The 17,869-nt window shown below is 40.0% G+C and overlaps 1 protein-coding gene across 8 annotated transcripts in view; it reads right to left on the bottom strand.

The window, feature by feature from the left end:
- CIT (citron rho-interacting serine/threonine kinase) overlaps window positions 1-17,869 on the bottom strand; it is a 157,346-nt gene that overhangs the window by 107,519 nt on the left and 31,958 nt on the right. For all 8 annotated transcript variants that reach the window (XM_058531533.1, XM_058531538.1, XM_058531536.1 and 5 more), the window contains 2 exons: window positions 13,740-13,943; window positions 11,377-11,530 (listed from right to left, as the gene is read on the bottom strand). In XM_058531533.1, the coding sequence (XP_058387516.1) occupies window positions 11,377-11,530; window positions 13,740-13,943 (358 nt within the window). The remainder of the gene's footprint in view (window positions 1-11,376; window positions 11,531-13,739; window positions 13,944-17,869) is intronic.

The following is a 17,869-nucleotide window of genomic DNA, read 5'->3' on the forward strand; positions in this document are numbered from 1 at the left end:
GTCACACCCAACAAAATTAATAGTAACTCCTTAACATTATCTAACACCATGTTTGTGTTTGATTTTCTCCAGTTGTCCCAAAAATATCTCTTTATAGTTGGTTTGTTTGAATCAGGACCTAACCAAGGTTCACACATTGATTTGGTTGGTATGTCTCTTAATCTGTAATACTGGCCTTTTTTTTTTAATGCCCATTTATTGTTCAAGAAACGGGATCTCATGTCCCTACAGAATTTCCCACATCCTGAACTTGGTTTACTGTATCCTTGTGACATCATTTACCACGTGTCTCTATTCTCTATTTTTCTATAAACTGACAGTTAAATCCAGGGCCTTCTGTCCATTCATATTCAATTCTCTTGGCAAGAATACTTCCCAAGATGTGTGGTCTACTTACTATCGCATGACATTAGAGGGCACACAATGTCTGCTTGTCTCCCTTCTTGTGATGTTAAGAATGATCCATGGCGTCTGATGATATCAGCCTGATCCTTCCGCCATAAAGTTCCCTCCAATTTTTCACTTAATGATTTTAGAAGCTATTGATGATCATGGCCTAGAGCCATTATTTCATTAAGGGCTGCAAAATGGTGATTTTCTAATTCCATCATTCCTTTTACATTTATTAGCACATCAACAATTTGGTTACCCTGGAATGTAGTTCAAATAGGAAGGCAGGATAAATTCTTGGTTCTTTCCCTATATTTAGCAACATTCAGAGTAATGAGTTGGGGGCCTTAGCAACTGCCAGAAGTGACCAATGAGATTTCTTTTTCAGTCATCATTATGAACTCATGAATTTTTATGTATTTGATGGGTTTCAAGCCACCGCAGTCTTTTTGATATATATATAGTACCATCTCAGGCCAGGAGAAGTCCCTCTATTAGATATTCTTGCCAGAATAAGTCAAATCAGAACCTGTTTTGGCCTTTGGAGCTACCTTGCAGTTTACAGGGACTGGAAGAACAAATACAAAACCACCACCACCATCAACCCCTAAGGAAGCAAAGAGACAATCTAGCTTCTTCATCAAGTCAATGGCATGAAAAAGTATATATATATATATATATATAGAGAGAGAGAGAGAGAGAGAGAGAGAGAGAGAGGGAGGGAGGGAGGGAGGGAGGGATATGAATGTTCATAATTTTTTAATTTAAAAAAATTTAAGCCTAGGAGCCAGCCTGGTGGCATAGTGGTTAAGGTCACGCGCTCCGCTTCGGCAGCCCAGGGTTCGCAGGTTTAGATCCCAGGCGCTGACCTACGCACCACTTATCAAGCCATGCGGTGGCAGGCATCCCACATACAAAATAGTGGAAGATGGGCATGGGCATTAGCCAAGGGCCAATCTTCCTCAGCAAAAAGAGGAGGATTGGCAACAGATGTTAGCTCAGGGCTAATCTTCCTCACGAAAAAAAATCAAGCACATCTCCACAGCTGACTATATGCCAAGATATCAGTGACTTTAAATCCAACTGTTGGAGTTTAAATCCAGATGTGGAAGAACTGGATCTCTCATACACTGTCAGTGGGCATGTAAAATGGTACAACCACTTTGAAAAAGTTTGGCAGTTTCTTAAAAAGTCAAACACACACCTACCATATGATCTAGCCCTTCCACTCTTAGACACTTACCCAAGAGAAATGAATGCATCTATCCATAGCCTTGTACACAAATGTTCATAGAAGCTTTATTTCAAATAGCCAAAAACTGGAAACAACCCAAATGTCCATCAGCAGATGACTGGATAAACAAATTGTGATATATCTATACAATGAACTACTACTTAGTAATAAAAAGGAATGAACTATAATACATGCGACATCATGAATGAATCTCAGAATAAATATGTTGAATGAAAGAAGCCAGACAAAATAAGTACATATTGTTTGATTCAATTTATATAAAGTTTAGAAAATACAAACTAAACTACAGTGAGAGAAGGCAGATCAGTCATTGGGGACAAGGGAAGGGATGGCGAGGGGTAGTAAGGAAAGGTTACAAAGGGGCATGAAGAAACTTCTGGGAGTGATAAATATGTTCATTATCTTGAGTGTGGTGGTGGTTTCACAGATGTATACATATGTCAAAACTTAAACTGTACACTTAAAATACATGTACTTATTGTATGTCTATTACTCCTCAATAAAGCTGTTTCCAGTCGCTGGGAAGGGAGAATATTTTGTCCCCAATCCTTTCCTAGTCTAAGGAGCTTCCACTCAGGCTCCTTCACCCCACGAGATAGAAGTGTCGAATAAACACATCTAGTCTCACTCTTTCACTCACTCTCCCCAAAAGGAGGAGGAGCTAATCTGACTCGTCAGAGCTGGACATTCACGGGGCCATGTCTTATTGGAAGACAGGGTTATTGTGCTGCAAAAGCAAGAACTGGGCTTAACACTTCCTGTTTTACTGCCTCCATCCAGACTTGACAGGCACTCAGCCAAATGACCACTCTTGTCCTGCCTATTTCCATCAGGCCCACTGTGGCAAGGCCTCCCTGCCCATGAGGGAAGGCCCACCATTCTTCTCTGTTCAGTAGTATGGGTGAATTGACCAGAGCCCTGCATCAAAGGTTAACGAGCACTCACTTTGCCAAGAACAAAGTGGATATTTTGGTCCCTATCTGGCTATCAGTTCTTTGTGTGTGTCCTTTGTTAGTTAAAATTATGAAGGACAGGAAGGGTGAGTCTTAGACCCCAAAGTACCAATGCTGCAGTTGAACATTATTCTTTCCTTTCCATCACTAGGGACCAACAGAGTTGGCCACACTTATTTTCTCTGAAGTGAGACACTGAAAATCATTTCCAAACCATCAGTTATGAACCACCTGGACCTCCTACTCTTTGTCCTTCGGCTTTAATCTCTTCTGACTCCTGCCAACCACCCTTTTAGTTCTATCCAAACTTCACCCTCAGAAAATGAGTGTAAATGCAATCACTACACTTCAGAGAACTGACTAGAAAGTTGGCTGCTGAATACAGTCCCAGATGTTTAATATAATTTTGAATCCTTGGCCAAATCATTTCCATGTTTGCTTGATTGTGAAAGGGTTTCCGGCAAGGAAGAATTTAAGGGTTGAGGACTCCAATTTATGGGCTCTCTAACAAACCTATTCCCTGTTTCCCCATCTTCTCTCAGGAAAGGCATTAATTTACCTCATTCAGAATTGATTTACCGCACTGGAATTTAGCATTGCACCACTGGCTCACAGTAAGAGGCACTATAATACGCAGTCACAAGGAAATCCCCAGGGCACGTACCAGAGTGATGTGGTCCACCATGTCACAAGTGGTCTCATTTATGAGGAACCCAAAGATGAAATTCCTCAGGGCTCAGGATCCAGAAAATTGAATCTTTTCTGAGCAAACAATTCTGGATTTTTTCTCACGTTCTCCTTTTTGCTTTGGCCAGTAGGAGGCTGAAAGTCCCAACTCTGTCCTCGTCTAGCAACTTGACAGACTTTATTTCCTTACCCTGATCCTCCCTTCACCCAGATTTCTACGTTTATTTATTTTTATCCTTTTAATATTGCAATTATATCTAAAATAAGTTGTCTCAATTTATCTTGGAAGAAAGTGAAATATTACATATTTTTAACATCTCTGGATGTAGCTTCTAATTTCAGACTAGAGGGGGGAAATCCTTTAAGCCTAATTCATAAGCATTTAGCTCTTTTTAGCAAATTTTCTCCTACCAATAACTTACTCTCTAAAAACAGAACAGCCCCCAAGAGACACATAAATATTCTCCTGTATATCCCACAAGACTGTAAGAGCTACTGACTACATGTCTTCATTAGCCCTTTCTTACATTTTAGCAGGTGCTGCCCACATGCTCCTGGTCTAGTTGCATTTCTGCCATCACTACTATAGCATCTCCCCTGTTTCTACGCTCCTCTCCTTCATGCCAATTCCCCAAACAGCCCCAGCTCCTCTTCCTGACTTCCTCCTGCCCCTGAAGTGACTGGGTGGATGTCTGATACATTTAAAGGCCAACCAAGGCCAACAGAGAAGTACATCTACCATCCTCCTCGAACCAGTTTAGAAAACAAAACATGGCCAGATACCTACTCAAATGATAGGAACTCCCAAACACACTGACCTTACAAAGGCCCAAAACAAACACACACGCACACACATGCGCACACACACACACAGTGCACAAGCCATTGAGATAATGCTATTCTAAAAGTAGAACTCTGAAATAAATAACTGAAACATTCATGTTAAAGCCATAAGGGGTTTTCACTTGAGAAGAGAGCACTGCTCATCAGAAATCGATGTCAGAGTGACAAATTCAAAGGATAAACATAGCAGGGTTTTACAAAGACTTCTTCATTTATTTCAATGATACAGGAAAATAACCTGACAATAAAAACTTCTGAATTCTTGAGAGGCAGTATAACAATGTTGTCAAGAGTACAGGCTGTGCTGGTGTTACTATTACCACAGAATATTCTGGAAAGTTATACAAGAAACTGACAACCATGGTTCACTTTAGGGAGAGGCACAGGACATGTGGTGGGAAGGAGACATTTTTCTGTTTAACCTTCTGTGTCACTTGAATTTTTTTTACCATGGACTGTACAACTTTTTCAAATAAATAAAAGCTAAGAGAACTTGGCGTCAAGGAGACCTGAGTTTGACCCTTGCAACTGCCAACTACTGGCTCCATGACCTTCGCCAAGTGGCTTTATCTCTTCATCATCTGTCCTCGGGGGATGATTACAGTACCTGCCTCACAGAGTTTGGGAAGGAGTAAATGGGACAAAAAGTGCTGTGCAGAGCCCCTGGCACATAATAGCTGCTCAGTAAACGGCATGGCAATTTAATACACACAGAAAAAGTGTTAACGAAGAAAACTTGATCCATCCTTAATTAAGAGTAAATATGGGACAATAGTAAGCTGGGGGGTGGGGAGGCATAAAAATGCCATTTTGCAACCACCTATTTGCTATCAGCAGAAGATTAAGTTAAACCACTATCTTGAAAGATATGAAGGATGTAAAGTCCATTTGAGAGAAAAGCTTTAGATTCCTCAAAAGCAGAGCCTAAAATCCGGCATTTCTAAACAGTTCAATCCACCCATGGAAGTCCTTAGCCAAAAATCAGTCTCCCCTTACCCTGAGCCCAGAGGACAAAATGAGGAAGATCCCACAAAGACGAGCAAGAAACTCTAAGGCTGACAGATCTAATTTTCTCCTCTTGCAAGGCTTCACAAATGCTAATATGCACAGGAATCTTATTCCTGGGGATATTATTAAAATACAGCTTCTGACTCAGCAGGTCTAGGGTGGAGCCTGAGTCTCTGTACCTCTAACAAGCTCCCAGGTGATGCCGACGCTGCTGATGCTGCTGGTCCATGGACCATACTCTGAGAAGTAAGGTCCTACTCACCCAAGGCAACAGTTCCACTGCTTGTTAGCAATGGCAATCTTGAGGGATTCTGATTACCGTAATATTATTTTCTCTCCTGGTAACAACCCAGCCAATTCTTCCAAATCCATGGTTCTCAACTAGAAGCGATTATGCCCCCAAAGGACACTAGGCAATGTCTGGAGACATTTTTGGTTGTCACAACTGGAGGGGGCAGAATGCTACTGGAATCTATGGGTAAAGGCCAAGGGTGCCACTATACACCATGCAATTCACACAACAACCCCCACCACAAAGAATTATCTGGTCCCAAATGTCAATAGTGCCAAGGTTGAAAAACCCTGTTCTAAATAAACAGAAAACATGAATCAAGTCCTCTCAATTCACCCCAAGACTATAAATCCTGATATCAGAAGTGGATCATCGATCCAACATTGTCCTTTCCCAGGCTAGGGCTAAGGCGGGGGGAGGATAACAGGTTAGCAGAAAGAACAGGATTCTATGTGTGGGGAAGGGGTCACCAGATCATAGTCTATTTTGTTTAAAATCAAGCCCATGTGGTTTAGTAAGTCAGTAGGTGATCTATTAAGCATTAAACTTTCTACCATTCTGAAGTACAGCAATTTAACAGGACCACAGCTCTATTTAATCAAAGGACCTATAGCTTAGATTATAAGCTTCCTGAAGGTAGGGCCGTATCCAAATTTGTTCATCAACAGAGCTATAGCACCTCACGTAGCATTTAGCACATTGTAGATACTCAAATATCATGATGAATCTCGTGGATTCAAAAATTACTGCAATTCCAAATGAGGTAAACAGACACAGAGATTAAACCACTCTCTAGCATGACATGGTTTATTATTTGTCATCATCACAAACGTTATTACAAATAACAATTACTTATGCTAAGACATGCACCGTATTATAGAAAGAACATGGGCTCTGGAATCACACAGACCTCAACCCAAATCCAGACTCTCTCTCTCACTTCCTATATGACGTGGGACAAGTTACCACAGTGTCCACAACTGTGAAATGGGTATAATAATCCTTACCTCTGACAGAATTGTTTTGAAGGAATATAGTGTGATATATTAAACACCTAGTAGTTGGCAAAGAATAGCTGCTCCTTAACCGATATTTCCCATTATACTAAAGGACTGGAGTAAAACATCCAGTGAGTTACATCATGCATATTCCTGCACACGATAATATGTAAGAATTTCACCTGAGGCTAGGAAGCCATAGAATCCCTCTCCTTTAAACCAAAGGCTGTCATCTCTCAGGTTTATTGAGCAACCACAGGACTGTGGACCTGCAGTTTCCCTATGGCCATTCAGGGCCAGGTAGTGAATAATGATCATCAACAACAAAAAGGAGACCTATTGGCAGTGTAATATGGCAGTGCTCATCAGCACAGGACCACCACTGAGTCACTACCGGATCGAAACAAAATGTACTCTCTGCTAACAAATGCTAAGGACCTGAAAACTCAGAATAATTTTGCAAGAACTGTACCTTTCTGAGAATAGTGAAAGAAAGACACTTCAAGAGAAGCAGCTCATGTTGTAAGTCACAGACAATACAAGTTCTCTAGAGCATTAGCCATAGATGTTCTAGGAAATAATCTATAATCAATACTCACATTATGCATTATGGCGGTCTTGGATGAAAGGTGCAAGCAAGTTGGTTCCATTGACATCACTATGCCTCAGATATTTAAAAAGATGGGACTAGAAGAATGCACCAGACAGCAAAACTTCCCAGTGACAAGAATGCCAGGTGCATGATGCCAGGAAAGGCAGGCATAACCCCAAAGGCATGAAAGAGAAGCTCTGATTGGCTTCAGCTTTCCAGAAGGTGGGAAAACTCAGGCTGGGTACAACCAGACTCTTGCCCGATATCTGAAACATCACCGGAAAAGCATAGCCCAGGACAGCTAATACACTTAAGAAACCCCTACTAAAACCTGGAAGGCAGCCTTGAAATAATGATAATAATGAGCAGCTGAAAACTCAGCCTTACATCTGACCGTGTGAGGTTGGGACTGAAATGCTGGAAATTGTAATGGGTGTCTGGTGACCCATAAGTATGGCAGTAACTCATCACAGGGCTTTTGACTTACTGGAATAAGCATTCCTGAACTGGGTCAGATTCCTGGTTCAATCGGTGTTGCCCACAGCAACCCCAAGAGGCAGGATCCGGGAGGGCGCAGATGCTCCGTCTGACCTCAGTGTCAAAGCCAAGGCATGTCCTAGTTTCTCTCAGTAGCCACTCCCAACTCTGTCATTCATAAATTTGCCCAGACCCTTCTTAAATTGCACTTATATATCCTGCCAGGACCACCTCTTGTGATAATGAGTTTTAAAAGATTATTCCTTGCTGTGTTAAGCAGTACTTCCTTTCGTTGATTACAACAAGAAAAAGAAGAATTAGGGGTGAAACAGCAGAGAGGCTAATGTTGCTCTCATCAAGGGACGATCTTGTGTGTGGAAAGTGGAAATATTCAAAAGCCTGGAACCACAAGGCATTTAAGCAGCAACCATGAACTGGAGAAATTTAACGACTTTAAGGGTTTTGATTGATGCAAGTCACTCGACATGTGTTTACGAAAAACAGGACTGCACAAAGGTATAACTTCTGTTAGAGTTACCTAGTTAGAAAATAGCTCAAATGGCATGGAGTCCAGCAATGTTTTCAATCACAAAACCCTGAGTTGATTGCAAATATGCAAGGATCGGAGGTTAATAAAATACGAGAAAATCGACTAGGAGACACTGAAATGAATACCACGGCTCTCTGCACAGAGATCCCACAGAGCCTCCAGGAAAAAGCACTACCAATCCTCAGTGGGCATGAAGATCTCACCCATTGGCTGAGCTACAGTAAGTATCTCAGTCAGGATTAGTCCGATCAACGACGAACACTCTAATTGCAATATGGTACCCTGGATTGACTCCTGGAGCAGAAAAAGACATGAGTGGGGAAACTGGTGAAATCCAAATAAAGTCTGAAGTTTAACTAATAGTAATGTACCAATATTAATCTTTGTTTCGACAAATGTGGCATAGTTATGAAAAATGTTGACATTAGGGGAAACTGGAAGGGTATCCGAGAACTCTGTACTATCTTTGCAACTTTTCTATCAATCTAATATTATTCCAAAGTAAAACATTTATTAAAATTAAAAGAAAGTTTTTTAAAGCAAACATATTTCATGACTCTTCAGAGGCACTCTACTGGGAGTTGGGAGTCAATAAAAACCATCAAGAATTTTAAGAATCTTGGTTCACAGCAAAGGACACGAAAAGACATTTTTCCAAATAAGACACACAAATGGCCAACAGGTATTTGAAAAGGTGCTGAACATCACTAATCACCAGGGAATGCAAGTCAAAACCACAACGAGATATCAGTTCACACCTGTTAGAATGGCTATTATCAAAAAGACAGGAGATAAGCGTTGGCAAGGATGTGGAGAAAAGGGAATTCTTGTGCACTGTTGGTGGAAATATAAATTGGTATAGCCACTACGGAAAACAGTATGGAGGTTCCTGAAAAAACTAAAAATAGGACTACCGTATGATCCAACAATCCTCTTCTGGTTATACACCCAAAGAAAATGAAATTAGTACCTCAAAGAGATATCTGTGCTCCAATGTTCATGGCAGAACTATTCACAATAGCCAAGGTATGGAAATAACCTAAGTGTCCATCAATGGAAGAACGGATAAAGAAGTTGTGGTGTATACATAATATTCCACACAATGGAATATTATTCAGTCTTTAAAAAGAAGGAAATCCTGCCATTTGCAAAAACATGGATGAACCTGGAGGATATACTAAGCGAAATAAGACAGGCACAGAAAGAGAAAAACTGTACGATCTCACTTACATGTGGAATCTCAAAAAGTTGAATAGAAGCACAGAGTAAAATGGTGGTTACCAGGGGCAGGAAGGTGGGGGAAATGGGGAGATATTGGTCAAAGTTGGCAATACGTAGGATGTATAAGTCTAGCGATCTAATATACAGCATGATGACTATAGTTAGCAATACTGTATTGGATACTGGAAATTTGCCAAGAGAGTAGATTTCAGGTGCTCTCACCACACACACAAAAAAAGTAACTGTGAGGAGATGGATATGTTAATTAGCCTGACAGTAGTAATAATTTCACTACGTATATGTATATCAAATCATCATGTTGTACCACTTAAATTATATACAATTTTTATTTTTAAAAATAAATTAAAACAAAAAACAAATCAGGATTCAGTTGGGTGAGAATTCCCTGATACAAACTGGGGGTGGGAGGCATGTGTTAAATATAAGGAAAAACTAAGTGGATATTTATTAGGATATGGAAAAATTAAGCAGATAGCCACGGAAGGCATGGTGAGTCAAGTACAGAGGCAACAAGTGTGAAGATGACCAAGACCATAGAGATCCATCACCAAGTCACCTCATCCCAAAGATAACCATGAACTTCCGAAAAATGGGCCTCATGATGGACAGCACGGGCCACGTTCTACACTGACATGTATCCTCTTGACCACCATACAATTTAAAGAACAGTAGTTATACTTGCAAGCCCAATAAGCCTAAAATCTATAACCAGCCTGGAAGGAAAAGACTAGAACAAAATCAGAATTCTGTCACAACACCAAAAACAACAACGCTTACCAAAACACAAAATAAAGTTACTCAGGTAATTAAATCACCATTCATTGACTTACTTGAGTAGAGAGATGTTGTTAGACATAATCAGCAAGCGCATGCATGAAAAAATTAACTGCTTATTCAAGAAGATTACAGAGGCAAAGAGGCAAGGCAAGAAAAAATAAAGTACTTGAACAGCATTTAAAAGAAATTGTATCAAATCTTTCTAAAAGCAAAAAAGGAAGACTGCACTGAAAATATATGGCTGATTGAAAGCTCTGAACCTTGGAGATTTGGAGGGTGATGCCTAAAGATCAGAAAAATAAAGCGATGTGGCTAACCAGAAGCAAAAACAAATTGCCAAGACAGATTTATGGAAATATGGCCTACTTAAATATTTTGGCAAGTGGTTACAGAAACCATGAAAATGGCTTTCAACTGGACAGTCTTGGATCTTAACTCAACTTATACATTCCAGCTGAAGGTGCAAGAGGTTATAATTACAAACACAGCTCCAACTAGAAGCCTGGTTTTGACACCTAGAAATGGGTACCATTTCCCCACCTCCCCCCATCACCAAAATTAACACACACAAACAGGCCAATTGCTTTCCTACTGGCTCTAATCTATGCTAATCATTGGGGCAGGTCATTAGAGCACATTCAATCAACAACACATCCAAGAATAAAAAATGTTTACAAAAATCGCCAATTTGTAAAAAAAGAAAAAAAAGCAAGCATTTTGGTTTTGTTGATAATAAATCAAGTCTTTGTTTTTAATGAATTTTGTTTGCACTAGTTGATGACAAAGAGAGGTATGAACGAATCCACTGTGCATATACGTTATAGATTTTACACTCTTGCGAGCAAAGACAAATATTTTAGAGGGAAATGAATGAACCCAGCAAGGTATTTATGGTTTTATTGCAGGGTTAGCCATTAGTAGAGCAACCTGAGGGGCACTTTTCCTAATCTCTGACTCTTTTTCCTAATCTGTGAATGAAATACCTAGGTCCACTTTTCCTTTGGGAAGAAACTCTGTCAAACCAAATGACAACCTTCAAACTCCATCAATCTTTACCTCTCACTTACCGAGGGATGATATTCTAAAGGCCACATAAACAGAGTTTGATGAATGACCCAGTTCTATGCAAACGATTTTAAAGTGGAATTATTACTCAAAGACAGCAACATCATTAGCCTTTTCTATTCCTGTAGATAATTAAAGCCCTTATTTATACAATTTATGCCAGCTTCTGTGGGCCAGAATAAGTTCAGATCGTTCTTACGTGTTTGTTAATCCAACACCAGAATTTAAGAAATGCGGCTCTACTTACAGTTACGAATGTTAATCCACTCGATTTTAGAAAAGAAAGGATGGCAGCAAAGGCCTTCAAACTTCAGTCTCTCTTTCTGGCCACACAATAAACTCTGAATCAGATCAAGTAATTCACTGCTAACTTTGGGGTCTTCTGGAAACTTCAAAAACCGCTATTCCAAAAAATAAAATAATTATTTCCTTAGTAAATACAGCTTCTCATGTCCCCAAGTTAAGAAAGTATTTCTCATATATGCAAGTTTCTTTTATTTTTAAAGAAGTAAGTTTTGTGCCCTCTTAACTTTGGACCAAAGGCATGCTCCCAAAATAAATGTCCTGTTCACATCAATAGGCCTAGTTCCTTTGCAAGGGTTCAATATTCTTCATGACTTGACCCTTGTTCCCCTCTCCCGTCTCATCTCGCTACACTCCCCATCTTGCCCTTTGCTGTCCAACAATGATGAGCTATTTAAAGCTGCCTGAACAAGTCACGCTGTTCTCTCTGCCTAGAACACCCTCCCCAACCCGAGCCCCCACCTTGCCTTCCCCGCCTACCTCTTCCACCTTATCTCTCCCTCCTGCATGCTCTCTCTGTACAGTCATGCGCCACATAACAATGCTTCGGTCAACAATAGACCCCATATACGATGGTGGTCCCATAAGGTTAGTACCATTTAGCCTAGGTGTGTAGTAGGCTATACCATCTAGGTTTGTGTAAGTACTCTATGATGCTCACACAATGACCAAATTACCTAGCAACACATTTCTTAGACTGTATCCCCATTGTTAAGCAACGCATGACTGTACTCTACTTTTCCACGTAAACAATGTATTTTGATTTCCGTGTGATAATGGAGAAAGAAAGCAGAGAGCCTTCTCCTTATTGCTCATCACCATAAACCTAGTACCTAATAGCACCTGGTGCAATTCACTCATTATCGAACGAGTGGATTGAAGTGAAGGAAATAAATTAGCCTCAAGAATCATCTATGGGGAAGCTTTAACTCAAGAGGAGACTCAAGAATAACAAAAACTATATGTATGTATTAAGCATATAAAATACGCATAATACATATAAAAATATGTAGTAGGAATTCCATAAAGATGAAATTGGGTGAGATAAAAAAACTTGTGGGGGGCCAGCCCCGTGGCTTAGCGGTTAAGTGCGCACGCTCTGCTACTGGCGGCACGGGTTCAGATCCCAGGCGCGCACTGACGCACCACTTGTCTGGCCATGCTGAGGCGGCATCCCACATACAGCAACTAGAAGGATGTGCAACTATGACATACAACTATCTACTCGGGCTTTGGGGAGAAAAAGGGGAAAAAAAGGAGGAGGATTGGCAACAGATGTTAGCTCAGGGCCGGTCTTCCTCAGCAAAAAGAGGAGGATTGTCATAGATGTTAGCTCAGGGCTGATCTTCCTCACAAAAAAAAAAAAACTTGTGAAATAAGTTCTCTTTTCCTTGTGAAACTAAAACATATATATTTATCATATCCTTAAGAAATGGGCTTAGGGGCTGGCCCCATGGCGTAGTGGTTAAGTGTTCGGGCTCCACTGCTAGCAGCCCGGGTTCAGATCCCAGGCGCGCACCAATGCACCGCTTGTCAGGCCATAGCTATTGTGGCGTCCCACATAAAGTGGAGGAAAATAGGCACGGATGTTAGCTCAGGGCCAGTCTTCCTCAGCAAAAAGAGGAGGATTGGCATGGATGTTAACTCAGTGCTGATCTTCCTCACAAAAAAAAAAAAAATGCGCTTAATATAGTAGAAAGTACAGTTATGAGAAAATAGTTTTAATTCTACTTTATATATATATATTATTGTATTTCTAATTCATGTCCTCATTCAATTTTACTACCATATTCCATAGCCTCTAGCACTAAGAAGCAGTATACCATGATATCAAGAGCATGGACTTCAAAGCGAGACTGCCTATGCTATTTTGGGCAAGTTACTTAACCACTCTGTGCTTTGGTTTCCTCATCTGTAAAATGGAAATAATAATAATAATATCTACCTCACAGGGTTGTTTGAGGATTAACTGTTAATAAACTATATTTCATCAGTTCTAAGACACACATTTATTCACATTTAACAGCTCTGAAATCAAATGCATTTTATAATCAATGAAATATCTTAGATTAATTGGCAGCATTTTTTTTAATGGTACATAAAACAACAGCTTACAATCACTGGCAGCTGAGAGTCAATGAAATTCAACTAATAAAACGTTTAGAACAGTTTTTGGTACAAAGTGCTATATAAGAATTTGCTACTGTTATTATCCAGTACTGCTGGTTGACATTACAAACGTTCATTTACACAATTTTTAAATGACATTTCTCAGTATTACTTCAAAATCTACTAATGGCTCTTTACCTGGAAATTCATGATGTTATTGAAGGTTCTGGCTGAGGTTCCCTCAGTGAATGGGGTCCTTCCATAAACCATCTCATAAGCAATGACTCCCACCGACCACCAGTCACAGTCTAGACTGTAGAGGCCTTTTCCATCCCCATTCATCACAGTCAGCACTTCAGGGGCCATGTAATCTGGGGTCCCAATCGGGAGTCTGGCATTCACCTGGAAACCCATAAATAAAATGAACACAGCAAACTTTCAATTATCCTCAAATAGACTGTCAACAGCCCCATTTCAGACACAAGCTGATTTGCCCTGATTACTATTCTCTCAGGCAATTAAACCTTCCGTCAAGTGGCACACTGTCAGGAAATGCAAACGATTTACTAATTAAAAAAAAGAAAAGTACATAATATAATCCAAAGGCAAAGGGGCAAGCATTGTTGCTGATATACACCCTTTGCTTACACAAATGAGAGCTGTGTATACACCTGGAATGGAAGGTGTCTTTCCTGATCCATTACTGATATGAAAAAACATCTCTTACTTATGAAAACAGCAAAATGATAATAAATCCCAAAGATGAATCTATAAGATCAATCTATTCCATTATTGAAAATCTGGCAGCTTAGCTGGCAACACAATATTACAAACGTGTTATATCTCAAGCTTTAATATTTGGAATCAACATTCCTACTTCTGCCCATCCACAAGGCAAGGCATGATAAATAACTTCCACCAAAGGCCAAATGTTAAAGAGTTCATTTTCCTCACCACCCCCACTCCTGTTCCTGTGGTTCCCTCCTCACTGTTTAGAAACCCAGGGCCCTCCAATCCAATGGCACCCAAGCACCTGACCTTGACAAAGAAAGATTAGGACACTGTAGGAGGTCTTTTTATGAAGCTAAATATATTCCATTTAAAGAAGTGTCTTTTTTTCCTGAGAATTTGTCCTTCTGGCTGTTTTAGTGTTTGAACGTCCTTTATTTCTCAAAATGATACTGATGAAGGAAGTAGGTTTTCCATCCCTCACCCCCCACCCCTTTTGGTCTTCAAAATTGTTTTGAAATTTCATTGAGCCATGAAATTTGAAGTCTAAGGATCACCTCTCTAACTTCTTCCCCATCAGAACAGAGAGGGCCTGCTGTTAGTCATATACTGTGTTGACCAGTTGTCCAATAACCCTACATCTTAAAAGGCTCCTCTCACGTCAGAAAAGAACTTTCTTCCCATTAAAGACTGTTACATGACCCTAAGTGAGCCAAGAGGCTTTATAGGTATGGCCACACATTTTTAAGGCTGGGCTTTATATCAAGAAAGTCAAATTGTTTTGCTTTGATTTGATTGGGGATTGAGAAGACAGTGAATGTTTAGAGAGAACACTATGAGGTCCCCTTTCCCAGGGATGAAGACCCAAGATCTTCCAGTCTATAATTTCAATCTTTTCCATTCCTCTGCCCTAAAGACCATTGTTATAGGAAACGAACTAATTCTCCCTAACCCCTCTCTCTTCACTTCCTATTCTCTTTCTTTTCACATCCACCATAGGTTTTTCCAAACCCTAAACCCAGAAAGTAGGGTGATACTATTACTCCTGACAACAGTCATCCATTGCTTTGGGCAGTAGGATTTCCACTGCAGATTCCCACTTGGGAAAGCTAGATGGTCACACCACCCAAGAAACCCAAAGGCAGGTCTATGTTGATGGACAAAAGTGGGGAGAAAGGAGAAAATATTTGGTCTAAGACAGAACCACAGGGTGCCTAAACTTGAGAAACTAAAAGTAGCTTTAGTGAAAGGGAAGCCTTGATGTTGGCAAGTCTGAGCCAAGACTTCAGTCTTTTCCTCTGTATGTAGATGTTAATGAGCTCAGCACAGGATTAAGATGAAACTACAGGGTTTTGGTAAAAACCCTCAATACTGACAATGAGCAACAGACATTTTTTAAATAACAAAATAAGAGAAGAAAAACTGTAACATCTTGGTTTGACTAAGTCTTGGTAATTCCACTGTATCGTTGATTACATGCTTATCCTTTATGCCTAAATACCTTGCAGAACCATTAATACACAATCATCAAATATGCATCGTTTGCACTTGCTGGATTTTATCACCACACTAGATTGTTTGAGAATATTCAGTTCTCCTTGTTAGCAGCTCACAGGGCCTGGTCACTTGTTCACAACCTTGAAAGGAATCTGACTGGGTCATGCTTATCACATGACCCAGCAAAGGGTATAAATTGTCAATGCCTCATTTTCAAACTAGTGATTAGACTTTTCAAAGCGAGTCAGATAACTCCCCAACTAGTTCTTGCCCCATAACAGATCTGTGATTATACACATTTATGTCTAATCATTTTGTAATTTTCTAAATTTTAAGGAAAAATCCTCCCTAGCTTGCTTTTGCATCTCCTACTATGGTACTTAACAGTAATTAACAAAGGTTTTTATTGACAATTTAATGAATGCTAAGTTTCCATGAGTTACTGACCTCCAAGCACATCAAACCTGTTCAACATGTAATCTCACACATGAATAAGGATTTTGCAAGATGGTTTCACTCTCCTCTGGTGACAATTCACAACCAGCTAATCTGAGTAAGCTGTTAAAAGTGGAACTGTGTGCTAGGAGCCCAGCCTGCCCACAGTCCACCATCTGACAAGTTGTACTAAACTTTAGTCAACTTTCACTATATCGGCAGGGAAGAAAATACACAGTTCAGCAGGAGAGAATAAGAAAATGACAAAGAGACAGAACAGTCAGTTATACTTTGGGAGATAGGGGAGTTAAAAAAAGAGAAAGAAAGAAAAGGATTAACTTAGCTGATTCTTTTACAAGCAGAAAGCAGATGCGAAGAAAGTAAAAAAATCACTGTCTTCCCCCTCCCAATCCCCTTCCCATAAAATGTTTAAACATAAAACTATGTCGACTAAACTTTCCCCATCTAGCTGCCCAGGGCATAAACACACACCTGCAGAAGCAAGGGGGAAAAGAATTCTCACTATGTTGCTCCTCTTGTGGCAAAGAAAGAAAATCTCTCACTCCTACATAAATCTCAAAAAAGGCTATCTCCTACAGGTTTCGACTGCTAAATAGGGCTGATTATCACATAACATGTTAAAATGCTCTTTATTTACAATCCCCTTACAATTGTTTTTGTGAGAGCTGAATGAGACAGGTTGGAACTGTTAGCTATTTGCCATTCTTTGAGATTCTAATAAGGTGAAGTGGGTGACCTAAGTCACACAGCAGGTTGATGGCAAGTCTCAGCTCACACTCAAACCTCTAGGCAGTAGGGTCCACCTGTGTTTACTAAGGAAAATATGCCAAAGCAACATTCTGACTAAGAAGCCTGAAATACAGATAATGGAAAAAGGAAAACTCAACAGATCTAAGATTCGCAAATATCCAAAATACACAGATAATATTTGGGAGTGGTAGGGAAAAGGATTAATTGATTTTGGGTAACATACATTAATTTCAGTAAATGTGGATATTTTATACACTAAATTTTGAGTACAAAAAATATTTACAACCTACTTTAGGTCTATAAAACATTCTGTTTAAAAGAAACACATGTTTAACCACCACCATTGATCAAAAATACCCCAAAAAATGTATAATTCTATATCCACATTTGACTTGATCTAGATCGCAGGTTATTGGTCTTCTGTAATAAAAGGGCCTTTGCACTTAAAACAATGCCAAAAAGTCCTTCTTATCTGCTTGTCACATTCTGGCCCTAAAAGCACAAAGTTCTGGAAAGGCGATTCTCTCTCCACCAGGAGAAGAGGTGCAATATTCTCAAGTGTGCAGGACTGAGTGCCATATCTCCTTGACCAAAATCATCAGGGGTTGAGTGTTGAGTTGTAAGTAAAATTTGAGTGCCTCCAGGAGGCTCCCCGCCTGAAGTGAAAGTTACTATGGTTAGAAGAACTGAAAAGGGCAGTCTGAAGCACTGAAAAATAGAAATCTGAAATGAATAGGAGTTCCATCTCTCCACTAAGGGCTCTGAAGAGAGTGACTCCAGATGCAGAGAGAGGGCCTTACTCCTTATCCCCATTTATTTACCAAGCAGTGACTTTGGATCATAATCTAGTCCTCCGAGTAGGTTTTCTTATTGCAAACACCTATTGCTGGCTCTAA

This window comes from Diceros bicornis, chromosome 35 (genome assembly GCF_020826845.1).
Source record: "Diceros bicornis minor isolate mBicDic1 chromosome 35, mDicBic1.mat.cur, whole genome shotgun sequence".
In the NCBI taxonomy this organism is placed as follows: domain Eukaryota; kingdom Metazoa; phylum Chordata; class Mammalia; order Perissodactyla; family Rhinocerotidae; genus Diceros; species Diceros bicornis.